At 40.9% G+C, this 26,954-nt stretch overlaps 1 protein-coding gene across 2 annotated transcripts in view; it reads right to left on the bottom strand.

Moving 5' to 3' along the window:
• FGF2 (fibroblast growth factor 2) overlaps positions 1–26,954 on the bottom strand; it is a 58,733-nt gene that overhangs the window by 10,077 nt on the left and 21,702 nt on the right. For both annotated transcript variants that reach the window (XM_045018613.1, XM_045018612.1), the window contains exon 2: positions 7,961–8,064. In XM_045018613.1, the coding sequence (XP_044874548.1) occupies positions 7,961–8,064 (104 nt within the window). The remainder of the gene's footprint in view (positions 1–7,960; positions 8,065–26,954) is intronic.

Below are 26,954 nucleotides of genomic sequence, written 5' to 3'. Positions count from 1 at the left end.
TATACGGTCCTGCAAATATAGTTCTACTCTGACTTGGAGGGACCACCTCAAGGGAAGAGAGAGTGATGCACTCAATATGATCTATTCATGCTTCATCCTTTCTTCTGAGTGACATGTAGGATGTGGACACCTGTCCAACAGGAATGGGATTCTGACCACTGACTCATTTCACAGGCCACTGTACAACCCTTAGATGACAGTGCATTTTTGATTATATTGATCAGGGCTAGATTCAACATGGTGATCTAGAGGTGAAAGACTCCATTGTCCACTTCTAATACTTAAGCTATACAGTCCCTCTATAAAAGAATAAACAGAGGAAATAATTCTGGGCCATATTCTGCAACCCTAATGTTAAGTGGCACTCATTCACATGAGTAATTCCACTGAAGCTGATAGAACTACTCATGTGAGTGAGTTCCACTCAGCCTGAATAAGGATTGTAGAATCTGGCCATCTTTGAGTAAAATTTACCAAATTTAGTTCTCAAGCCAGAAGAAGTCTGAACCACTAAATAAAAACAAAACATGGAAAGTGGCAACATTAACATTAACAGTGTTGGCTGTAGTTAAACTGGTTCAACAGTCTGTTTTGCAGCACTCCCCTCCCCACACACACAGTAGCCAAACCATAGCTTCTACAGAAATAGTCATGATTCTCTAATTACAGAAGAACTGACTGAAGGTAAGAGTAACATCCTGTCAAAATTCTTCCACCGTAGACTGCAGTGCCTGCCACCACTGATTCACTTAGAGAAAACTGAACCCACCTTGAAGATTAATTCAGACTGAACTAATTTGAAATCTAGACCATTCATATTAAGAGTTAAAAGTTGCATTAAAAACTAAAGTTCAATGTGATGTCTATTAGACTATAAACTGGTTAAAACTGGAAGAATAACCTGTGACAGTAGCTACTGGAGTCAGGGAATACTGACACAGTCATGTGATAACAGGTCATGGTTACAAAAGGCAAACACCATTATGTGACTTGGGCCAGGAAATAAAATATTAGTCTCTTACCAGCACTCTTTGGGTCACACTCCTATTACAAGGTGTTTGTCAAACAATAAGTTCTTTCTTCTAAGTAAATAAGTCTTGGGAAATGGAAAAGAATCTGTCAGAGAAATGGAGACAGCAACTGCAGCACTTCCCAAGTTTCCTGAGGGCAAGCATGATTGGAAAGAAACCTGAGAGGTTGAAGTCCTGCACGTTGCTACAGGAAGCAACCTCAGAGACACTGGAGATTTTAACATTTTCACTAGAATATACTGAAAGGAGGTACAAACCACAAGCCAGTCATTCAGAAATTTGAAGGATATTCTGATCAAAGAATGTCACTTGGTTATAAAGGAACATTTTCTTTACAAGACAACAGCCAGGTGAGACCATTGACCATTATGTTTCAGACCTACATGACAAAGCTAAGTCACATGATTATGCCCAGTTAACAGATGGCCTAATTAGACAAATTATTTGAAGTAAAACTGATAAGAGCTGGTCAAAAAATGGAATTCTCATCCCATAGTAAATGCTGAGATTTTGAAGTTTCATCTTTCATCAAATCAGGAGGAAAAGTAAAAATCTCAAATGTCTGTGAACAAAAATATTACAATTTTTTTTATAAAGTTGAATGTTTAGGCTATTATTTTATTACTACAATATCAAAGTTGAAATGAAGTATTTCAACCTTAGTGAATGCATCATTTTGATAATTTCTCATCAATGTTTGATTAACTTGATTTTGTCAAAACAGCATTTTCTGATGGAAAAACATTCCATCAAAATTTTTTGAACCAGCTCTTCTGATAACTGATCCCTGCAGGAAGGGACAGAGCTATTGAAAATGGTGTTTCCCAAATTAATCTGTTAACAATTACAGAAAACAGAAGTACATCTATTTAAAACTTCATGCCAAGCTATAAAGAAATACAATCCATCACCAGGGCCGCCCAGAGGATTCCGGGGGCCTGGGGTCTTCGGCAGCGGGGGGACCCTTCCGTTCCAGGACCCGCCGCCGAAGTGCCTTGGAGACCTGCGGTGGGGCCCCCAGCCGCCGCAGTGCAGCCGGGTCTTCCACGGTAATTCGGCGGCGGGGGGCCCCTGCCGCGGGTCTCCGGGGCACTTCCAGGGCGGGTCTCAGAACGGAAGGGCCCCCCGCCGCCGAATTACAGCCGAAGACCCGGCTGCGCTTCAGCGGTAATTCGCCGGTGGGGGGTCCTTCCACCCCGGAGCGGAAGGACCCTCCACCGGCGAAGACCGGGAGCGGAAGAAGCTCTGGGACCCGCGAGAGTTTTCCGGAGCCCCCGGAGCGAGTGAAGGACCCCTCTTGCCCCCACCTCTTGCCCCTCTTGCCCCCACCTCTGGGCAGCCCTGTCCATCACTGCACAATTCAGGAGTTCAGCCCAAGAGGTGCAGTGTCAGTCGCACAATAAGCCATTTTGCAAAAGAAGTTACTCAGCATAAATGACAAAGAAATATGAAGACAAGATACATTTTTGAACATCTACCCAGAGCAAGTAAAAGCTCTGGATGAAGATAATTCAGAAACTGCGTTTTTGGTTGAGTCTCTTAATAAATTTTACAAAGAGGTTCTATAACTAATTGATATGTGATACCTGGAAATAAAATAACCCAAAGTGAGCATCAAAACAGATACTGGAACTTATCAATGTAATCACAGCAGACATGTAAAATGATTACATACCATCAGATATTAAAATAAAAAACGCTTGTTTTGTAGAGTGGGTGAAAGGATGCTGGCAGGTCTGTGTAAGGACAGATACCAAAATAGCATGAAATACTGGGAAAAAAGTTCAGTATGTACTTGGGTTGAAGAGAAATCTATATATGCTGATGGTCAAATGAGTGAATAACTGTCTATTCTACATAATGCAAAAGATACTCTTAAAAGAATTTGATGAAGTGGTGGATGGACTGGAATGGCATAAGTATAATATCATGTAATACTTGTACAGTAATTGTAATTGCAATAATTCTTATAGATTCCAGTGTGCTCCAAAATCTGTTTACAATCTAGTGTCTCATTAGCACTGAGAAATAAAGTAAAAGCTGAATTGGCCCAAATGCTAAAATTGGGTATTATACTTTCAGTAATATCACTCGATATAGACTCATACTGACAGGTATAACAGTATGGTTTTATTACAGTGACTAAAGTAATGGATTTCTTTGGATCAAAAAGATCTCAATTATGTCATCAAATGAGAGCACTGCCTCATGGCAGATACTGAGAAGGGCTTGCCTAGACTTCAAAATGCATGAGTATTTTCAGGTCTGAATGCAAGTCAAGGGGTTTGGCAGGTCCGATTCATGACCAAAAGTGCAAAACTGTATACCATCTGTTCCCCTTCTGGTATATCTATATTTAAGTAATTTCCCTTTTGGATTGCCTCAACAGCAAAGTATCTAGTCCCAGACCTTGGAGAATCTGAATGGAGTAGAAATAATAGTTGATTACTGTCATAAGGTGACCTTGCCTGGAGCGCCCACCAGTGGCAGAACAGGGCACCTAAGTTTCCCTCCTTCAGAGTCTCCAGTTACTCTGCGCAAGTTTTCTTGCCTCAAGACCGCCACTTCTTGGGGTTGGTTTACTAGAACAGCCTAATCCAAAGAGTCCCAAAATACAATCTACCACACTCCAGCATCTTCCACCATCATTGGGCTCTGTTGGTTTTCCCCTGTCTTACCAGCACAGCTGGAGTGGAACTCAGCTCGTCCCAGCAGGCACCCCCACAGCCTTTCTGCTGTGAGTTCACCCTCACCAGGGAAGCAACGCACACTCCCCTTGGCCCTGAGTCCTCTTCCCACCCTCTGGCTCCAGCTCTCCAGTTGGAAGATGTCAATGGTAAGCCCATCCACTGCTCCCCTAGCCTCAGCTCTCCAGCTTAGAAGTCAGCAAGCAACTCCCTCTGCTGCTCTCTGGCCTTCAGCTCTCTAGCCTTGGTTCTCTGGCTTGAAGAAGTAATCCAACAAACCCATCTTGCTGCTCTCCTGCCTTCAGCCTTCTCCCAGATGACAGCTACAGCTTCCCTCTGGGACCTCTCAATCTCTGGTGGCTCTCATCTCTCTCTGGCCCCTTTTGTTGGCTGACCAAGGCAGCTTTTACCGGCTTTTTCCTGATTGGCCCTACCACTGTCTCAGTCTCTCCCCCTAGGGCCCAGCTGCACACTTAAGCCCAATTATGAGGCCACTGATAAATCACAAAGCCACTGGCCCTGCTCCCTCTTAAAGGGACAATCTGTTGATTTTGGATGAAAACAAACAATGTAATGGAAGACGCTAATCATCTGCAGTGTGCTAAGGAATAAAAACCTTAAACAGAAACAAGTACCAGTTTGGGCTGAATGAGATTAATCGTATAAGACATTCCAAATGACCAAGGAGATTAACCAGGTCAAAGAAATGTTAAGGCAATGGAAAGACCGCAAAACAAGGAAGCCTTCACAATTCAAGGGAATGTTAATTAGGGATAAATTTGCTTTAAAATGTCACAATAAAATGTTCAATTCAGAATGCAGCTTAAGGTAAACACAGAACCACTTAAGACTTGTAAAAGACATTTTGGGGAATTAAACAAAAGGTATCCAGAAGCAACCATACTGAAATCTTTGAGATTAACTAAGAACCTAACATTCCAGATCATGCTAATTTATGTTAATCAGGAAATGTCCAGCAGTACACTCTTCCAAAGCAATTGTTGTTTTCAGTTCTTAATTTCTTGAATGTTTACGGGCAGAAATCAGTAGCAATATAAATAGGTGACAAATTTAGAAGATATATTACAGAAATATCATTGGAAACACTGCACCTATGCTTCAGATAGAGCATTAAATTGTGAGAGTACTCATTAAAAGAGAAATACTGGTTAGGTTTTAAAAAAAGTCTTATAATGGAGTATTTTCAAGAGCTCCTATAAATAGAAAAACTAAGGAGCTGCAGGATGAGGTGGTATTTGAATAGTTGTGTAAATATTATCCCTTTTTTTTCTGGAAAACTTCACAGGCTCAGATGAGAAACACAAAATGACCCAACTTCGCCAGAGTTTGAGAGAGAATTCTAGATGAGTGGACAACAGAAAAAGCAGACACTTCTCCAAGGGTAACATCTTACCGGAACTATCAAGATGCAATTTCTGCATACAATGGGACTCTATGCAGTATGACATTGGAAATGCTACGTGTAATCTATCTGGGCATTAACAGGGCCAAGGATGTCCTATTTTGGCAAGGCAAGAATGTTGCCAATGAAGTATCCAAGTGTGAAATTTGCGGTTAGTTTCTCGCAAAAGAACCAAAAAGTCCCATAATGAAATTTCTGATCACCCTTGCTGCAAGAATAGCTTAGATCTATTTGAATTAAATGGGAAGGATTATCTTTCCGAAGACAACTCTTTGCATTTTCTTCAATTGAGCTGTTGCACACCACAGGTTAATAACATTGTTACTTGATAAAACTGTTTGTTCACCTTATTGCCAACATCCAATAAGCTTCTTAAGTAAAAAAACAAAACAAAAACCAATTAATCCTGAAGTCACTTCAACACCAACTACAAAACCCACACACAAATGTAAAGTAAAATAGGAGAAAAGAAAAATTATGAAAAGAACACCAAATGGTTAATTCCACTGCAAAAGGTTGAAAAAAGATTAAAGAAATAAAGGGGCTACAAACACAGCTTTACCATCCACACCAAAGCTATGTGTCGTAAGTCCATCTTATAGGAGGAACAGAAGATATCTAAACAAAACTAAGGACAACACTGGGTCTCTATTTCTTGAGGGCATTCAGAAAGTTAGTGGCAAAATTAAACACATGCCCACCTAATCAATGACAATAGAAAACACCACAAACACCCAACACAGGCTCCAGGTCAGGGATCCATATAAGTGCATTGCAAAAGGAATGGTTCTGAGAATAAGAAATAGTTGTATGATCAAAAAGCCATTGAGGTTCACAGATTATAGCTAGTATCAGATGTCTCATATCCTGACTTTCCTCCTTGAATGTTTCTGTATATTTTATTAATTGGCTCTAGCAGTTTGTGGCTGTTTTAGTTGATATATTGTATTTACATTTGATTTTTTGTTGGAGGAAAAAAATGTAGCAGCCAATAATCCCTGGTATGTCATAAAAACACAGCCTTTTGTAACCCTAATAAGTCATGTGATGGAGGCCAGGAAATATATGTCTCTCTCAGGGCTTGTCTACACAGGTAAGTTTACAGCATTACTATACCTCTTCCTGTGGACTAAGGTGACCAGACAGCAAGTGTGAAAAATCGGGACGGGGGTAGGGGAGTAATAAAAGACCCAAAAATTGGGACTGTCCCTATAAAATCAGGATATCTGGTCACCCTACTGTGGACACTTTCCAGAATATGAATGCCCACACAGGAAGTTAAATTATATCAGTATCATTATACCAGTATAGTCACACTGGTAAACCTCCCCATGTAGACACCACCTTACAAGCAATCCTTGGTATCGTCTCCATTTTGTCTGCATGACCTTACAGATACCACTGCTGAAGACTATCTTGCAATACCTTCCTAGGAAAACAAGAGCCAGATTCAACCCACACTCCACTCCCTTCCTGCTGCTCAGCTGGCGCAAAGAGACCATTAAAAACTGACTAAAAAGGACAACTATGGATTTGTCCTGGTGTAGAGAGTCTGCTGCTGGGAGCAGAAGAGGGTGCGTACCAGGCTGTGCTGTGCTCCAGTGATCCCTGCTGATCCAACGGTCCCTTGGGATTGCTACTAACCTACATAAATTAGAGCTTCCTAAGGCTGCTCTAAATTATGGGGAGGCAGGGGGAGAGGAGACTGAACTGGATCTCAACTGCCTTGAGGATTAGAAGAACAGAAAATTCTTTTAGCCCTCCTTTTGGATCCTTCACTAATTGGAGCTCAGCTGGAATTTAGGAACTAATTCAATGTGTCTTTAGTTAAGGAGAATTTCACAGAATATTTACACTGCTGTGTTCCAGAATAACCGAAGTACTAGAGAGTCACTTAAGAGCTGGTAGAAAATTTCTGGAAGGAAATATTATAGTGATATAATGGCTCATCACTAATGTTGGATTAAATGGATCTATATGAAAAATATATAGGTAAAGACACCAAAAGTTTACACTTAAATCTTATAAAACTTCAGAAGAACATAGACATTGTGTGTGTTGTAAGTGAAATGAAAAAGGTCTGAACACTGTAGGTCCTGAAACAGAATTGAAAAAAACATCTTTTACAGGTTGATGTTAAAGTATAATTTATGCCAAATGTATCGACTTAAGGTTTATAGTAATGCTACGACTACCCAATATGTAGGAGTGCTGACAGCTTGAAAACCAGTTAATTTTAAAAATGTTAAGTAGTTTCAGGTGCTACACCTGCTCTTTGACTCTACCTACTAATTGTTGTATTTTTACACACATTTTCAAAAACGTATCTCTCCTAGTTTTTCAGTCTGGATAAAGCCACACAAAACAAGAGAAACTGACTCACTATTAAGACAAAACTATGAAAGACCGCTGTCAAAAACCACAAAAATCAAGCAAACTTTAAAAACAGTTTTCACCCATCTAATTGTTTTCATTTACATTTAAGATTACTCTAACAATGGTAGTAATTTCATTTTTGGAAATAAAGTGGGATTTTTTTTTAAATTGACTGATGCCCTTTAAACAAAATCACTAAATGTTTTCTCTTGGTCTTACGCCTTCTGCAAGCAAGAGCCACTATGGTGTGGCTCTGCGGCCTAGGAGTGGGGAAGGATGCCTCTTCTCAGTGCTGAGTCCCGTTATTCGGGCTGGGTGCTGGAGGCACAATTTGGCCATGAACAACTCAATATGACTGGTTAGTTGAGTAACTCCTATGTCTCGAACATCAGCTGCTAAACATGAAGGAAGGTGAAGTAAAGAAAGGACTTAACGTTGCTTACCAATGCCAATAATCTGCCGTCTTCCTTCATAGCCAGAAAACGATTTGCACATACGCCTTTGATTGACACCACTCCTCTTTCTTCTGCCTGAAGTTGCAATTTGACTAGGAACAAAGAGATAAAGTCAGTTCTCAAACCAATTGCTATTTTAACATCTAACAAAGATTAAGCTGGACAAAGACCTGGATGTAGCTGTGACGATGCTCTCCATATGCTTTATGAAAATATGCTTATGAATGTGACTATGATGTAACTGAAATATGCTTTATGCAAAAGGTCTTTTGTAAGGTATCATTACAAAGCTTACAATCTACTGAGTGTGTTCATCTTATTTGTATACATGTATCATTCTTGTATCTGAAGCTAGAAATATTGAGTATAACTCTGGTCCTCAACCCTTCCTGTGTAAGTGTGGGCCAGCCCATAGGTAATGAAGAATGAGGTCTTACAGTGACATGTGACCATGTCACCTGATAATGAAATCCATCTTAAACCTGGTACTTTTCCATTTAGAAGGAGGGGTGGGGATCTAGAGAGACAAAAAAGATTCCCGTCTGGTGCCAAAGCTATAAAAGGGATTGGAGCAAAACAAAGGTGGCTGCCAGTCATGAAAAAGCCCCTGTTTTCCACCTAAGATGTCTGCTGGAACTAACAAGGAATGTACCAGGGGAAAGGATTGAGCCCAGACTAGGAAGGACTCTAGTCTGAGAGGAAAGCTTATTGGACATCTGAGGATGAGCTATTACCTGTAATCAGTTTCTTAATGTATTCGTCTTAGACTTGCGTGTTTTTGCTTTATTTTGCTTGGTGACTTACTTTGTTCTGTCTTATTACTTGAAACTACTTAAATCCTACTTTTTATACTTAATAAAATCACCTTTGTTTATTAATGAACCCAGAGTAAGTGATTAATATCTGGGGGTATTAATACCCGAAAATAACAAACCAGTAACCACTGCGTCTGTTCTCCGACCACACTCAAAACTCACTTAAAATCACTACCAGTTTCTCAAAGCAATCAGCTGTGCACGTCACAAAGCAATCCTGCTCAACTACGCCATTGTGACAGGTTCAGTCACAGAGACCCCCTTGGAACCGTCACCTGATGTGCTGAAGTTACCTCTAAATCCGTTTTCCTGCATAAAGCTTATACAGGGTAAACTCAAATTATCCACCCTCTATAACACAGAGAGACATGCACAGCTGTTCACTCACCCAGGTTAATCACTCACTCTGGGTTAATTAGTAAACAGAAGTGATTTTATTCATTATCAGGTGATATGGTCACATGTCACTGAAGACCTCATTCATCATTTCCCAGGGGCTGGCCCACAAGTACACAGGAAGGCTTGCAGGTAAATAAACCACCCAAAACCAATTGTCCTAGTCAATGGGAGCCATCAAGATTCTAAACCACCATTAATGGCCCATACTTTGCATAATTACAAGAGGACCTCAGAGCTATACTTGATATTTCTAGCTTCAGATATAAGAATGATACATGCATACAAATAGAATGAACACACACAGTAGATTATAAACTTTGTAATGATACCTTACAAGAGACCTTCTGCATAAAGCATATTTCAGTTACATCAGTCACATTCATAAGCATATTTTCATAAAGCATCTGGAGAGCAACATCACAGTAGCATATTACAGGGAGATTAGAGATGGAAAATTATATGTTCTGACTCTAATCTAATAAGGAAAATGCACAATAAAAACACAAATTAAATAGTTATCACCAGACTTGCACTATAACCCTATAAAAGGGATCTTGCATACCTATTATGTATACATATGCTTCTACGTGTAGGTCAGAATCAGCACAAATTCCTAAGAAACCAGGAACATTTATGGTGGTTGTATTGGGGAAGTCATAGTTAAGGTTGAGAGGACATTCACATTTAAAGTAGGACAGAAGTCCCTTTGTTTCACACTTAAATTCAGTCATTAAGTCTCAAGTTCAGCCCAGTTAACTACTCATACGATATGTGAATTTCTATGTAATTTCCTTAAGTAAAATGTTTACTAACATATCAAAGTCAATATTTTCTACACTTTACTTGTAAAGAAGTACCTACATTCAATCTAGATTGTTGGATAGAAGACATTAGATTTTTGTGCATTAAAGGCATGAATTTGCACTATAGTGATATCTTAAGATCATTTATTATTTGTATTACAACAGTAGCCAGGGGGTTCATTATGTTACACAGAGATAGTATAAGAGAGTCCTGCATCAAAGCCCTAGGACACAGCTGGGAATTAGATGGACACATTGAGCCAAACTGTATTGCAAAAAATTGTCAATAAAGGTTTCTAATTTTCCTCAGAAGTGTCCTGCAGCAGGGAGAGCTGACCAAGCCACCGGCCACTGGGAAGGCAGAAAAAGCTAAAAGGAACTTCAGCCAGGTAGTCCCCTGGTGCCAGTGACTCACTGATCTTACCCCCCAGCTGCAAGCAAGCTGTGGCTCTTAGCACTAAAATGGAATTGACATTACACAGAAACAAAACAGACCAGATGAATAGATTCACCTTGAGAGTCGATTACTGAACAGGCCAGATCAGCTGATGTAAATTGGCATAAATCCACTGAGCTACACCAATCTACATTATTGGAGGCTCTAGTCCAAAATGTTCAAGCTTTGCTTAACTGTTCTAAGAAGTTTACATATTCCACGATCTTGCTCTGTGTAATATTTAAATAGTTTACTATGAGAAGTATTTGACTTGTACCCTTTAACTAACCTACAATAAAGAATAAAACAGTTCTAAGGGACTAGGTACTACTTAAAATTAGGCCATGAAACTCAATGTTTCTTTTAGGGTTTTTTCCCCCTGTGAGGAAGGGGAATGGAAGTTATGGCCCATTTTTATGTACTCTTTACCGCAATCCAATGGGATTTTTCTTTGAGGTTTCTTTTTAGCAAGCCACCACAGAAAGATGTGTACAATTAAGAGATTTTAAAAATCTGTGGACACTTGGAGTGGGGGGAGAATATCTTCTTGATACCTATTCTGTTAAATATCAAAATTATGAATTAGTCTGGTTTGTCATATTTTCATGTAGGCTTTAACAAGAGTTTGTAGAAAATTCACCAATTAAAAATATTTAAAAAACAAAGTAAGATTAAACTAAAATGTTTGCCTTACTCTATGGGGACTGAAATGGATTCTTATGAATCACCACTTGCCTATTGTATTTTTGCATAAAAGAGGGAAAGAACCAATTCACACCACTTATGGATAGTACCCAAAATGGACTTTAAATATTTAACTGGTTCAATTTTTCCATGTGGTACAGAAACCTGTTTAGTCATAAACAGGCATTTGAAGTGTTTAATAATGGAATTATTATTAGTGTCAAAATTACAATTCTCATTTAAGTCAATTATTAAACCAAAATTCTGCTTGTAAATAGCTTCAGAAATCTGCAATACAGCTGTCTACCTTTTGGGTGAGGTGAGAGTGTGGAGAGTAACAGTGTTGGGGAAGCATTCACCATACACTTAATGAGATGACCTAGATACAGCTGTGTGAAGTATGTGTGAAAAGTAATATTGGGTTACATCTGGCAAGGGCTTATTAGGCTTCCTGATGTCTTTCAGAAAGAAGTTATAGGGGAACTGTCAAATTAAATATGCACCAAAAGTTTAAATTGTGAAAATAATGTGTTAAAAAAACAACCACCTCAAGACCTGTACAATTGTTTCCACAATTAAAAAATAATGAAAAGTGTTGTTTTAAACAAACATCCCCATGCAAGTAGAATCAAGACATGCCTAAATGGTCTATGTACATACGTGAGTATATACCCTACACGCTCTACTCACCCAAGCTGTGGCTCTTCCCCCCCTCCCACTCCATCTACACTGCTATTTTTAGCCACAGTGTACTGCTGCTAGAGCCTTTCCCCACCACAGGAAAATACTCCAGTGGCAGAGAAAGGCTCTGGCAGTGGGGAGGCAGAGGAGAAAGGCTCAGGCAGCTAGCTCCCTGCTGCAGGAAAAGACTCCAGCAGCAGGAAGACAGCAAGGAAAAGCTCCACCAGCTCCCTGTTGCTGGAGCCTTTCCTTATAGCAGGGGAAGGCTCTAGCAAGAGGATTTTCCAGCTGCTTCCCTGCTGCCAGGGCCTTTCCTCACCATAGTGAAAGGCTCCGGCAGCAGGGATCTGCCAAAGCATTTCCCGGCTGCCAGCGTTTTTCACTAACACGTATAGCTACACAAGCAGTGAGGATGAGGCCTGCTTTTCACTGCGCTGTGTAGCTACATATATCCCACACACTGCTGCCAATGATGTTTAGTGTAGACCTAGCCTTGAAGATACTGGCCCTCAACTGCCCTGAGTAGATGTAAAAAGTGATATACAGTGAACCCCTACAAACAATTGTAAAGGAAAGACTTCTCAGCTTTTCTAATACAATTAATATTTACCTCTCCCTGGCCCCCAAAAAAGCATTAGGGATGATTTGCACCAATGCAGAACAGTCCTGGGCAGTTCTAAAAGCAACACCTTATCCTGCTCTTCCAAAATTTACCTGGCTAAATTTATTACTCACATATCTCAAAAGGGAAGTATTTGCTCTGAGGTACAAGTAGCAGCAAATTCAAGGCTGTATAAAAGCAGCTGGAATGTACCCATCTCATCAACTACTTATCTGTGACAATGCTGCTTTCCACTTCTGTTTTAATTGATGATGCTAGTGCTCCAATCACATCTAACTCTGAGGTGGGGTGTATGTGACATCACAGTATCCTGGTTTACTTCATAATCTTAAGTATGCAGCACAGTAAAAAACCTGCAATTGTACACACCAGCATCTTTAACTTGGATTTACTAAAGCAGATTATTTAGCCATTTCATTAGCCAAATGAGGGGGTTTTTTTGCAGGTACCTAGAAAAGTTCCCATAAGAAGTTACAATCCGTATGTCATCCTCTTGACTTGAAAAATGCTTTCCACAAAGGGATCACTTACAAACCCTTTCTCCAGCTGCTAATTGGAGGATGGAGTTTCAGATTTCCAGTGTGGCAATTCTACATCTTGCCAACAGAAAATCATGTGAGCAAAGTTACTTTTCTATCAAAATCATGGCAACCTCTACAGTTAACTGCAACTGTCAAAATTTAGCTCTTAGAGGGATTGTCAGATGAATGGTGTTTGAAGTGTTCCAATAAGTGGGTAAAGCAAAGCAGGGACAAAATAAAAAGCAGATGAGCTACTTCCCAAATATGAAACCTTTGACTATTTGGATATTTGTGTTGTGACAAGATGATCTTTTGGGAGTAATGTATATTCTGATAGAGTAATGCATTTACTAACATTTATACTAGATTAATTGCTAAAATTCATGTTACACTATTCTAAAGCTATAAAGCATTATAATACTCACTATTTGCAAGATAAAGTTTGGTTTTAATGCTGCTGCATATTCCTGGCTCTTTCATAGAATCATAGGACTGAAAGGGGCCTTAAAATGTCTTCTAGGCACTCAAGGCAGGAATAAGTATTATCAGACCATCTTTGACAGGTGTTTTTCTAACCTGCTCTTAAAAATCTCAATGGTGGAGATTCCACAACATCCCTAGGCAATTTATTCCAGTGCTTAATCACCCTGACAGTTAGGGCTTGTCTACACTAGACAGCTTACAGCAGCTCCAATGCAGCTACACCACTTTAAGATCACTAGAAACCCCTCCTACCTTGGTTTTTCCACAAACTTTAAGTGTATACTCTATGCCTTATCTAATCATTGATGATTCCTTCTCTCTCTAATCAAAAACTTCTAAATCTTTATACAGCACCACTAATACTAACCATTCCTAGGTGAATTTAACTATGAAAACTACTTCATGATCAGGAGCACAGCTGGCTCCCAGGAACCCTTGTTCCAGCCTCAACTTCCTTCTGCTCCTATCTAGTCTCTGCCTCCCTGCCCTGACTCCAGTTCCAACCGTTGGCTTGGCTTTGTGATCTGGACTTTGGCTTAGTGTGCTGAGCCTGACTCTAGTTTTGACCCTTGGCTTGGCTCCTCAACACTGATCCAGTTTCACCCTCAGTCCACTACTTAAATCCTACATCTATACTTGCCAATATGCCAAACTGCCACCACAACCACCAGACAAGATCCTGCTCCACTCACTGGGTAGGCCATCCGTGCCCTGGCAGATTATAGTTTGAGCAACCCAAAGAGACCAGACATAGGGAGGGCATGAGCTTAACGACATGGAGGTCCCTTCTGGAACGATCATAACCCCTTGTGGGCTTAGGGCTTTACAACAACAGGAAGTTAAAAGGTAAAACAACTAAATATCTATTTTCTTGTAATCAAATTCTGACTTTTATGCCTCCTTACTTGTAATCGCTTGACATATTTCTTTCTGTAGTTAATAAACTTGTTTTATTGTTTTATCTAAACCAGTGTGCTTGGAGTGAAGTGTTTGGAAAACTCCATTTGAGATAACAGGATTTGTGCATATCATTTTCTTTTAATAAAAATGACCAACTTTATATGATTTGTGTTGTCCAGGAGAGTGCTGGGCAGTATAAGACATTTCTGGGAGAAAGTCTGGGACTGGTAATTTGCTGGTGTTGCTAGCCATAGCACTCACAGTATAGCTGGGAGTAATTTACATGCTAGAGGCTGAGAGACAGCAGACTAGGAGTGGTTACTCTCACAGTGAAGTGTGTAAAAGGCACTCAAGGTTGGAGAATTGAGGGGACACAGTGGTTCACCAGTCAGATTATACCCTGGGTAATGGTACCCTTCCTTCCACAGCAAGGCCTCCACCACCATGGGGATCACCTTTACCTCTCTGAAGGAGATCCCCAAATCCAAGTATTGATGTGCCACAATGCTGCCATTTCAGCCAGCTTAAGAGCAGGAATCTGTATTTCTGGTGGCCAGCCTTACAAAAAGATGTCAAGGACTGTTAGGACATATGATCTCTGCCCCCACCCCAGAAAACACTGCATGAGACCAGTGGGCCTTCCCCAGATCCTTCTAACGATACCATGATCTTGGTCCACCTTTTGATGGACTTCCTTGTGGAGTTGTTCCGCTCCCAAGGCTACTCACTGGTCCTAACAGTTGTGGATCTCCTGACAAAAGTAACCCATTTCATCCCCTGCCATGCTCTTCCATCACCATGTGTAACATGTCTCTTCTTGGAACACATCTTCTGGTACCACAGCATGCCAGAACACATTGTTTCTGATCGGGATGCCCAGTTAGTCTCCCAATTTGGCAGGAGTTCCTCCATCTCAACCGCCCCCACCCCACCTCCAGACTGACAGCCAGACCAAAAGGGTCGACTAGACACTGGAACATTACCTTCACTGTTTCATGAATTTTCACCAACATGATTGGGTTCCCAATATGCCTGGCGGAATTCACTTGCAATAATGCAACCCACACCTTCATCTGGCAAAGCGTGTTCTTTGCAGACTTTGGTTTTCATCCCGTTTCCCACAGCCTTGGTCCTCCATTCCCAACAAATTCATCAGGAGTTATGGCACAATTTGACAGCTGGCAAGAAGCTTTACAAAAGCTATGTCAAGTCACCCCAGACTTAAATGTAGATACGGTATGGCTCTCCATCCAGAACTTGAAGCCAACCTGTCCCTCTGTCACACTTAACCACAAGTACTTCGGCCCCTTTTGTATCTTCCAGAAAATAAATCCAGTGACCTTCAAACTCTAATTCCTGAAGTCCTTCAAGATGTCTACCTTATCAAATCATTCATCAACAAACCCTTCCCTGGCCTAATGGATCCATCCTTGATCACTATGGGTGGTGGTGGATAGGAAGAGTATGAGGTCTATCAAATCCTCAATTACCAGATGGGTCAGGTAAGTTCTATTACCTAGCAGACTGGAAGGGGATATGAGCCAGAGGAGCAATCCTTGGAGCTCATAGTAAACATCCACACCTTGTCCTGTAACAGGAATTTCACTAACACCCAGACAAACCAGAACCAAGGGACCCTAGAAGGAACCCTAGGGAAGGAGGTACTATAAAGGACCACAGCTAGCAACCCAGCAGGGCTAGATAACCCAGCAAGCTCAGCTTGGCCCAATGAGCCTTCTCCAAATGGCCATGATGCTTCTTGATTGGGCAGGAAAGCCTGCAGCCTACTACTTGAGCCTTGCAGGACCACAGCAGTTGGTCAATGTGTATAATACCCATAGCTGCATTTGCTCAGTTCCTGCCTCCAGCCCTTGTTCCACCCCTGACCCCTCTCTGCTCCAATGTTGTCTTTGCTTCCCTGCCCTGCTCCCGATCCTGATTCTGGTTTCAACCTTTGGCTGGGCTTCTCAACCCTGACTTCAGCTCACTCTTCAGCTTGGTGTCCCAATCCTGACTCTAATTCTGACCCTTGGCTTGGCAACCCTAATTCCACTTTCACCCCCAGTCTGGTACCTGAGTCCCGGATCTGAATGCACTCACTACTCTGAACTGCCACTAAAGCCACCAGATAAGGTCCTGCTCCATCCACTGGGTACATCACCCATGCCCCTGTAGCTTACAATCACTGTCACTCAAACCAAGTCCTCATATGGATAGAAAATGTGATTTATAAAATTAGCTTTGTATTTATTTTAAAATTTTAAAATAATTTTATATATAGTTATTTAACTTTTTTTTTAAAAAAACAGGGAGTCCAGTGGCACCTTAAAGACTAACAGATTTATTTGGGCATAAACTTTCATGGGTAAAAAACCTCACTTCAGATGCAACAAGTGAGTTTTTTACCCACGAAAGCTTATGCCCAAATAAATGTTAGTCTTTAAGGTGCCACCAGACTCCTTGTTGTTTTTGTGGATACAGACTAATACAGCTACCTCCTGATACTTAACTTTAAGGGCTTGTGTTAGCCATACTTAAGAATCAACTGACATCCACTGCTTAATATTAGTCAGTTATGAAACACTTGGTATCAACTCCTTTCAATCTGATGAGACAGTTTTGAAGCATACTGGTTATTTTATGCTTTGAAATTTAAATTACTATTTACAGACATCTGTTGGAGATTAACATGACAAAATGTTAATGGTCCAATTTAAAGTTACAGAAAGAAAAAGGGAATTTAGAAACTGGTCCAAAACACCATATTTAATTCTTCATCATTACAGGGCTCTTGGTAATGGGTGATCTCATGGGCCAAGATTTTCAAAATTAGCAATCAATTTAAACTAATCTAATATTCAAATATGCTGAGCACCCAACAGCTTCTATGGGCCTCAGTAGGAGTTGTTGGATATTAACATTTAGAAATAAAAAACAGGTGACTAATTTTAGTCTCCTAATTTGAAAATATTGGCTGTATAATGTACAAACTATGTAGTATCTAGACATGTTAGAGAAGTACTGAATTTCAGTCTCAACCCTGAATTTTTGTAGAGTTGTACAAGACCGGATTCTGTGAGAGTGCAATGAGAGCCCTGGCATGAGTAAGGTAGGCAGGATCAGAGCTAGTTCTCGTGAGGGCTAGTGGGATGGTTATCCTGTAACCACAGAACTTGACCAAGTTAAACAGCAGCCATTTTAGGGGTATTTAGTCACCATTGGTTAAAAGCAGAACACTACATAGCTAGAAATAATTGTCAGGGCTCTCATAGGCAAAGCCAAATTGCTGCAGCTGCAGCTTTTCTAATCAGAATGGGAGGAGGGGAAAAGAGTTAGCAGACCATAAGAATGGAAGAGCGTGAGTGAATAGTGACCTTGGCTTTGAGTGCCCCTGACATATTAAAGTTTTATTATTACGACTAGAAATGCTTCGCTGATAAGAAATAATGAGCAAGTTGTTGAAGCTAGGAGAATTGGTGACCCATTAGGGGTTACTATGAGTTGTGTTTTGAGAGAGTTAGATATAAATGATTAAGTAAAAGTAAATATCTCAGAGCAGTCCAAGGGAACTTTCCTTCAGGCCAGGAGCTGACACCTAAACTCCCCATCAGCTGGCTGGAAGGTCCCCAGAAGCCTGACTGTTGATCACTTGAAATCATCACAGACTTTGGCTAACTAATGATTGGGGTGCTCTAAACCTACTGCTACAGCATATATATTCTGTGTGCTTGAGACCTAATAAAGTAGTTTTAGGTAAAAGCACTCTGGTTTGTATCAAGCATTTATCAGATGGAGGAGCTGTATCCCCATTGATTTATTCCTGACCTGCCTGGAGAGAAACAGTTAGTTACCACTGCTTTGTGTTCAGAAAACCCTGGATAACAGTCCTGACCACCAACCTCCAGGGTGTGCCATAATATTGCACCACTCCACTATTTTTGCACACCAATTAGTCTGCTGTTTTCGCTCTGCTCATTGGCCATCAGTTCCCTCCCCACCCCTTCCACTGATAGGCTGTGGTGTTTTGGTTTGTTTTTTGCCACTGGAGGTGGGTCAGGAAAGACTGAAAACATTTTCCTGTCTGACAATGTGAGTAGGCCTAGTTCTGGGTAGGATGTAGCCTTTAATATTTAAGCAGGCATATTGAGCAAATGAAAGGGCTTCATTTAAAAGTTCCAGAACTAGAGCCATGTTATGAGGCAAGAAGAAGGGGTCAGGAGGAAGCATTATACCCCAAAACAGGCAGGAGCATAGATGTTGTCTCCAGGATCATTAGGAGTAGCAAATTCACAGATGACCTTAGATACTGTATTCCTTTAGAACTCAGCACTGGCCTCCTAGCATTTGGTGGTGCTTTGGCTGCTGAACTACAGCTTCTGTGGCCCAGTCCAGCTTCCACACAAGTCAGCAGAACAATTTCCATTGGCTTCGACAGAAGCTGGATCAGGCACCTGCTGTGTTGGAATGCTTAGGAGGGAAGGTGTGCCAATCCACCCCCCCCCTCGTTCTGCACCAGTAACATGGCCCCACTCTACATGTAAAATAAAAATGCCAATGTTTTACCATAGGCTCTATTAAACTTAATATTTACAAATATCCATTTAATCAAATCCTAACTGATGCTATTTGAAGTCTTAAATTAAGAATAACTAGCTGGCCTTTGTCTGAAATTTTTTGCAGTACATCAATCTTTACAGAGTATTTGGTGCTACATGAGTATGGTCTTTTCCCTAATAAAGGCTCCAGTCCTGGAAAATGAGTGAACAGACAGGCCCTGTGCCTATACAGAGTCCAGCTGAAGCCAACAAGGGTCTCTGCAGGCATAGCTGTTTGCCTGCATGCATGTCACAGAATTAGGAATGAAAAAAAGAGTAAAACTGCAGATGTCTATGTCTTTCATAACTATTTATCCTGTGGGAAAAGACAGAAAGATAGGCCTACAAGTTGCAAGTAGAGCTAATTAAGACAGTGAATATTTATATTTTAGAAATAGCTACAGATGAATATTAGATAAGCATTCCTAGAAAAATCTCTGTAAATTAAGTTGCAAAGTGGCATTAAACAACATTATGATTGCTAAGGGCTTAACCAACTTTCCACTATAGGCTGGATCTTGCCAACCCCCTTTTGAAAAACTTTTTCCACTTCAAACGTTTGCATGCTTCCATGGACAGAAGAGAAATTCTTCTGACAAATCTGATAAAATAGGAGAAGTCAGAGGAGTGTGGAAAAATGTGTATAAATCTTATTTACAAATAAGCACCTATATAATGCTCTATGCACAAGATAATTATATGTACAATGAAGACCTTTAAAGGTCAAGTGTTCTTTTGTGGTTCTTCCAACACATCAGTATTTTTGTTTTGTTTTGATTGTTGTAGCATGAGCCAAATACAAATAGTCCCAACTGACTTCACTGCTCTGCAGTCTAATGATTTGGCCTAACAACTTCTCCTAATTTGATTTATGCAGATCTTGGCAAGATCTAGTGACTTAGTACTTTTGAGAAATGGAACTGCACATATTGGAAGTTATTCACTGCTGAGTTAGGACTACCTCTCTCACATACTCCCAGTTAGACATCTGTTGGCAGCTGGAGAAGAACAGCGACGCCAAGCTCACGCAATGAAGCATTTTGCCTGTGGTAACTGCTGTGTATGAAGCTGTCTTCAATTATTTTACTCGTAGCAGTTGCATTGGCTAAAGTGTTTCAGTACAGAAGCTCAGCACTGCTATTCAACACAAAAGAAAAGGGGATAGGTCATAATGAAAGGAAAGGCAATTAGGAAGACAGATTGACGGAAGACAGATTGACAGACAATTAGAAAAAAGAATCAGACATATGTACAGAAAAAAGGATAGCAAAATAGACAGAGAACAACAAGTGCACACTATACAAGTGATGGAAACTATGCTGGAGCTCAAAGCCTACCTATTGCAGCTCATTTTTTTAAAGTACATTTATAAACCCACTCAAATTTCCATTTTCCTGATTTCTCCACAGAGGATAAAGTAAGGATTTTAAGAATACACTGGAAATCCATGCAATAATAAAACCCAGAAGTCCTCCAATTAGCAGACTTCATCTACCCACCCATTTACATGAAACAGGCTAGTTTCATGTTCTAGTAGAGATAAATGATGACTACAAAGTATAATACATAGTGGGGTCCTGGGTACCCAAGAGGTTTTTTCTTGCCTATCCTATCCCAGCCTGATTGTCAACCAATCAATGGAGTTTCACTTCCCTGGGACTGGATTTCAGAATCATCCCAATGCAAAATGACTGCACCACAATTTAAGTGGTGGGGGCCACTGTCTGGCTTGTAGGTAAAAGGTATGTGGACCCTTTAAAGGCTAGATAGCTAGAGAGAGACTTGCTGTTGCAGCTTCAGACCAGGTCAGCATAGGGACATAGACCCATTTTCCCCACCCCAGATGACTGGAAGAGGGGAGACTAGATCAGCAGTGGGCAACTTGCAGCCCATCAGGATAATCCGCTGGCAGGCCATGAGACAGTTTGTTTACACTGACCATCCGCAGGCATGGCCGCCAGCACATCCCTGCAGCCCATACTGCTTCCCACAGCTCCCATTGGCCAGAAATGGTGAACTACGGCCACTGGGAGCTGCGGGCGGGCGGCCATGCCTGCAGACAGTCAATGTAAACAAACTATCTCATGGCCCGCCAGTGGATTACCCTGACAGGCCACAGGTTGCCTACCACTGATTTAGATCCATACTGATGCCGGAAGAGCCCTCTTACCTGGACCAGGTGGAGCAGCCCCATCCTGCCACCCACGGAAAGAGTTAGATACCAGGTAATGCCCACAGCAGCTCATGGCAAAACATGTTGGGGGCTTAGCTGGGGCAAAAATGAAATGGGGGTTAGGCTGCAATGTTGCAACTCTCGACATAAGCCTGGGGCCAAGTGATACAGTGATCAGATAAAATGGATTAGGGACAAAGTATTTAAATGAGGGATTGTTTGGTTTGTTTTTTTGAAATGGGCAGAAATGGGCGGGGACTTCCTATGGCAGGGAGACAACTCGCCTCCTCCTTCACAGCCCCTCTAAAGCTGCATTCAAAGAGGGGTGGTTAGGTCCTAGCAGCATGTTGGCTGGGGACCAGGATAGGTAAAAGGGGAGGGCTGACTGCAGCCACATCCTGGGTATGTGCTAATGATTATGGAATTATCTGCACCACACACTTACCTTGCAGGTACTCTGACATTTAGGAATAAAAGTTGAGGCCTAATTAAACCACATCCAGTTTCTCTTGTCCTTCTGGCACAGCCAGACAATTCTGCACTGCTAGTTTTTCCATTACTCTGCCCCTCTCCAATACTGCTTCTCCTTTCCAACCAGCTGAGAGAAAGGAATCTCCTTTAAGATTACAATGGCACTATAAATTGGCTGCCAAAAGATGCTGATGTGAAACGTAAGCTACAATTTATCCCAGAGGCTCACAGCATCACCACTGCAACATCTGTTTATTATTTATTATAATTATTTCTGAACTGACATGTAAAAGCCTGAAGTAGTGTTCTGTCAGGTCTCCTGGGTGGCAGACACAGTGCAGAGTGATCCTGGGCCCAGCCCCTTTTTCCAGTATAAAAATGTTGATTAGTTGATGCTCAAAAAATATTTGGGATTTATGTTTTCTGTTGACAAGCTCACGTTCACCTCTATTACATGGTCAAGGCACAGCAAGAAAATGACTAGAGAAGCCTGTGCATCTTGGAGAGGTAGCTGGGGAGTGGAGGGAGGGAGCGAAGAATCTCAGTTTCAGCCATTTACTCTCTCACTTGTAAACAGCTACGTTATTTCAGCTGACAAAATCATTAGCCAAACATCTCTCATTCAGTTTACAAGAAGAGAGGATTTATGTACCCACAGAAAAATCCCAGGCTGCATGTCTCTGGATCAATGACTAGCATTACTACAGCCTCTGCTTCGGAAAAGCTAAATCCAAGCCAAGGGCTCAAGGCCCATCTCAAACATATTTGCAGAGGCCCTGTGAGGAAAATTGTTCCATGAGGCCCCTGAATGACATACACTGCGGTGAAGTTACTGGGCCAACTCCACTAAGTCCTATTCCTGCACCTTCAGTTACTGAAGAGAACACAGTAGCAACTACTTCTCATTGCTGTAGTTTAAGAGCATCTTTGGAAGAAATAAGCACAATATAAAAGGAGGATGCAAAAAGCATAATTCAAGCAACATTGTAAATACTATACACGTGTAGTATATTGTAAACTATACCTGATCTTAGGGCTACCGTTCATTTATTCTCTTTACACATCCAGGCTACTATCAGTCTTTGCGGCTTCTTTCTTCACAAGACGTTCAATATATTCAAAAAAAAGAGTTGTCTACCTTTCTGTACCAACACCTAAAGTTGTTGTCCACATCCCAGTCATCCCCAGCTTTAATTACTGCAGCCTTCTCCTCCGTGAGCTTCCCAACAGCCACATTGCTCTCCATGCAAACTTGTCTCTTGCCTACAGTATCATGTTTCAACTTTTCACCGTTGCTGTCCTGCACAACTCTGCTCCTGCCAACATCTTCGATCCTCTTACTGTGTCCTCCATTGCTTTTTTCTGTCCAATGCCAACTTCAATCCCTTAGTTTCCTTCCCCATCTGTGTTTTTGAGCCTCTTCACTACTGATCTCTGTGTGCAGGATGACACCCAGTGCATGAGGTACCTACCTTTTCCTTATTCAAATCCCTGCTAAAGATGCACTACTTCTACAAGACCCACAATAGCTCATGTCACACCAATATTCTTTCTACCCCAGCAATAAAGTCAAATGAAATATGCTCATTTACACCCCAGCTGAGGATCTGGCTCTAAAACTTTACTCATTATACCTGCATGCTAGAATTAGGACTGTACAGCCTTATGTAACTGCTCCACTCTAACACCCATTTATGTAGTATTAATTTAAATGATAAAATAGGGGGTGGTAATGGATTGTTTTTATTATTCACATTTTGGTAATTCCTAGAGGTCCCAACAAAGATCAGGGCCCCATTGTGCTAGATATGTATCAATGCTAAGAGACATTCTCTGCCCCGAAGGGCTTAGAGTCTATATGGAAAAGAGTCACAAGAGGTGGAAGAAAGTATTATTGCCTCCATTTTACACAGACAGGGAATGAAGCACCCATAAAGTGATTTACCCCGGGTCACACAGGAAGTCTGTGGGGGAAACCAGGAATACAACTCAGATCTCTTGATTTCTAGTCCAGTGTCTAAATCCAAAAACCCTCTCATTCCTCTAAAGGTTTTCACTTCCAGGATGCCAGCACGAGTCAAGCCTTCAGGCGGGTAGCAAAAGAAAGTCATTATCTTTCATTATGATTATTAAATGGAATGAATAAAATCAGTTGTGGCTAGGGTGACCAGATATCCCGATTTTATAAGGACAGCCTTGATTTGGCGGGCTTTTTCTTATATAGGCACCTATTACCCCCCACCCAGTCCAGATTTTTTACACTTGCTATCTGGTCACCCTAGTTGTGGCACATCAATCTACTAAGAACTGGACTGAGACTATCAGCACAATTGCATCAACTGGCTGTTTCAAGAGTATCCAGGGACTAAAGGAGAATGAAGACTAAAATTACCCTCTCACTCTTGGGATATGTCTATGCTGCAATTAAGAACCAGCAACTGGTCCATGCCAGCTGATTTGGGCTAAGGGACTCGTCAATTGCAGTGTAGGCGTTCAAGCTCAGACTGCAGCATGGGCTTTGGGACCCTCCAACCTTGCAAGGTCCTACAATTCAAGCTGAATGGCTACACCGCAATTAAACAGCCCGTTAGCCCAAGCCGAGGCCAGCTGGCATAGGCCAGCTACAGGTATTTAATTGCACTGTAGACATACCTTTGGCGATTTTTCTTCCAGGTTAGGAATTAGTCATACTGATGAGGCAATACTGGAAAACTAGCACTATTCACCTATTCTGTGAGCAAAGTTTCATTTTCTAGAGCCAGTCCTTTTTTTTTTTTTTTAATTATTTTTATTTTAAAAAGAGGGTTGGGTGGTTTTTTTTTTAAATAAACATGGTTTTGTTAAGTCTCTACTATAATTACATCCTAAATATATATCAGCTTCAAAATGATGCACCTCCTTCACCAATACTCTGTTCACCTCTCTGCGTTTCTAAATTTTCTTCTATTGTATATTCAAGTCATATTTGGAATCACTTCCAGAAAAAAGGGACAGGAGACCCTTAAATATGAATTCCTCAGTGTTACATGTAGTAGCATTCAGCCTGAATCCTCCTCCATTAATTTGCTTTCTTCCGCTTTAAGTTTTTTTTGGGACTGCTTGAGTCGGATGAGGCTACATAATTAAAGGTTTGCTTTAACTACTCCCACTTCTCTTTTTTCAGGAGTAATAGGGAGGGAATGAGGAGGAAGAAAAGACAAAGTAAGGGATGCTCTTAAGTGAATTCTTTGGCCTTCTCTGATGCTTTGGATGCTTCTATTCCCTAGCACTTTAAAGGCTCGTTTAGTCTGCTAAGATGCCTGGGTGTCTTGCTGATGGCATTTCCTCTTCATTAAGTGCTGTTCCTTTACTGTGAATGCTTAGTTCAACACACGGAGCATGACCTTTCATAAACTGATGTGGTCTGTTGCAGTCTCTTGGAAGGGCAGGCATTAAAAAGACCAGCTCTTATTCGTTTAAAACTTTACTAGATGACTCAAACAGCAAAAAGATGGGTTGTTTCTCTTGAACTAGCCTGGTTGGTTTACTCTTACACATGGTGCATCTGTTTTTTCTCCTCCCTGCTTCCTGTCCTGTAACAATTCTAGCTCTCTTATGGGCTCTGACCTGTCAATATTTTTCCTCTTTTGTTCTCTTCTGATCTAAGTCTCTTTAATCATCTAAAACTGACTCTTCTCCCCCAATATTTCTTTATGATGCATGTTTCTCCAGTCAATGTGGAGTCATTTTCAGGTGAGTGAGAGAAGACTGGGGAAAAAAAAAAGGCAGCCTACTACATAGGCTTATCATAAAGCACCTCCTAAACATAAATTGTGCTAGAAGACTCAAACATTATTCTATATACAAATGGAAAAACCCAGCCCTGGCAGTGGTTCTTTCTGAGACAAAATCACAGGCTCACAAAAGGAAGAAAAACAAAAACCAGAGCTTCCAGCCATGAAACTCATGCTGCATGTTAGATTCCCCCCCGCCACTTCATTAACTGTGGTTCATAGTTCTTAGCTCTTCAGAAGAGTCTCTGCAGAGAACACAAAAGAATGCCAGACATCATCTCACATACCCCACCCTGTCTCCAAGGCTGAGTAAAGATTTAAAAAGCAAATGATGGGTGGCCTTCATTTTCCTTTTCACTTTCTGCATGAGTTTTTAGGATTAGAAGGGATCACTAAGAACTAGAGGCTGTTGACTTCAAAGTAAGAGTTAAAAACCTAATCACTTTAATTTTCTTCAATCAATATCTTGTACCCCTACAGATAGTCAGAACAGTTATGATTGTATAGTAATGGATCTGCTAGTTCAGATTATGATGCTACATGTAGTAACTTTTTACAATGAGAATTAGTGAGTCATGTTAACATACAAAGACATTTCTTTACTACTGTGTTACAGCAGTCTAAGTAAATCCCTTTTTCTTGTCAGCAGCCAGGAGCATAAATCCACAAACAGGCAGAAGTAAGAGCTTTAAAAATTTTTAACATCAACAAAAATACACACCCTTGAAACATGAACACTTCAAAAAGCTCTGGTGACAAGAATAAATCCAAGGGTTTAAATAAAAGTAGGTTACCCGATTTTTGAAACAGCCTACTGAACTAGCCTGTCCCACAGCAATTACATATTCCAACCAGCTAATATTTAACAAAGAGTACAGAAACCAGAAGACATCCTCCCTCACCACCACTCCCTTTATCTATGCCCATTTCTTCCCCACCCCAAACTCCTGCCATCCTAGGAGCCACTGACTATATGGAATACAGTATTCCCAATTGCTCCGTTATTTAAAAAAAAAGCGGCAGACAAATTACACTTCTACAGGACATAATTTTTAAAACAATAATTTAATGCACTAAATTTCTACCCATGGTTTTGAACAAGTCTCTCTACCTCCCTCTCCTCACCTGTAAAATAGGCACAAGAATACCTGTCAGATTCACAAGGGGCAGTCAGATGTATGTAAAGGACTTTAAATTGAAGTGCCAGAGAAGTTCTTACTCATTTCATGCTTTACTTGACCTTTCATAAACTGATGAAGTTATTTGTGGTTGAGTCAAGTTTAGAGTGATTGCATGATATTGCATATAAATTTAGATTGCAAGCAATTGCAAGGACTCTTTTGTTATGAGTTTCTAAATCGCCTAGCACAATAAAACCCCTATGCTGTTTGGGGCCTCTGGGCACTGTTGTATTACAAATTAACAACAGACTGCCTCTTATGTCACTGCAGGTAAATTAGTTGCATCATTTAAAGCCTAAAGGGCAAAACCAAATAGGAAAATGAGTCAGATTTCAATACAAGAATATCTTATTCAGTACTGTGCTTTGGTGTGAAAGCTAGACTCAAGCTAGGATCAAGTTGCCAATAGAATTTTCCTAATGCAACACAAGTTGATTTAAAACAA

This window comes from Mauremys mutica, chromosome 5 (genome assembly GCF_020497125.1).
Source record: "Mauremys mutica isolate MM-2020 ecotype Southern chromosome 5, ASM2049712v1, whole genome shotgun sequence".
Classification (NCBI taxonomy): Eukaryota; Metazoa; Chordata; order Testudines; family Geoemydidae; genus Mauremys; species Mauremys mutica.
The sequence above is the reverse complement of the archived record's forward strand: the minus strand, read 5'-3'. Positions and strand labels throughout refer to the sequence as shown.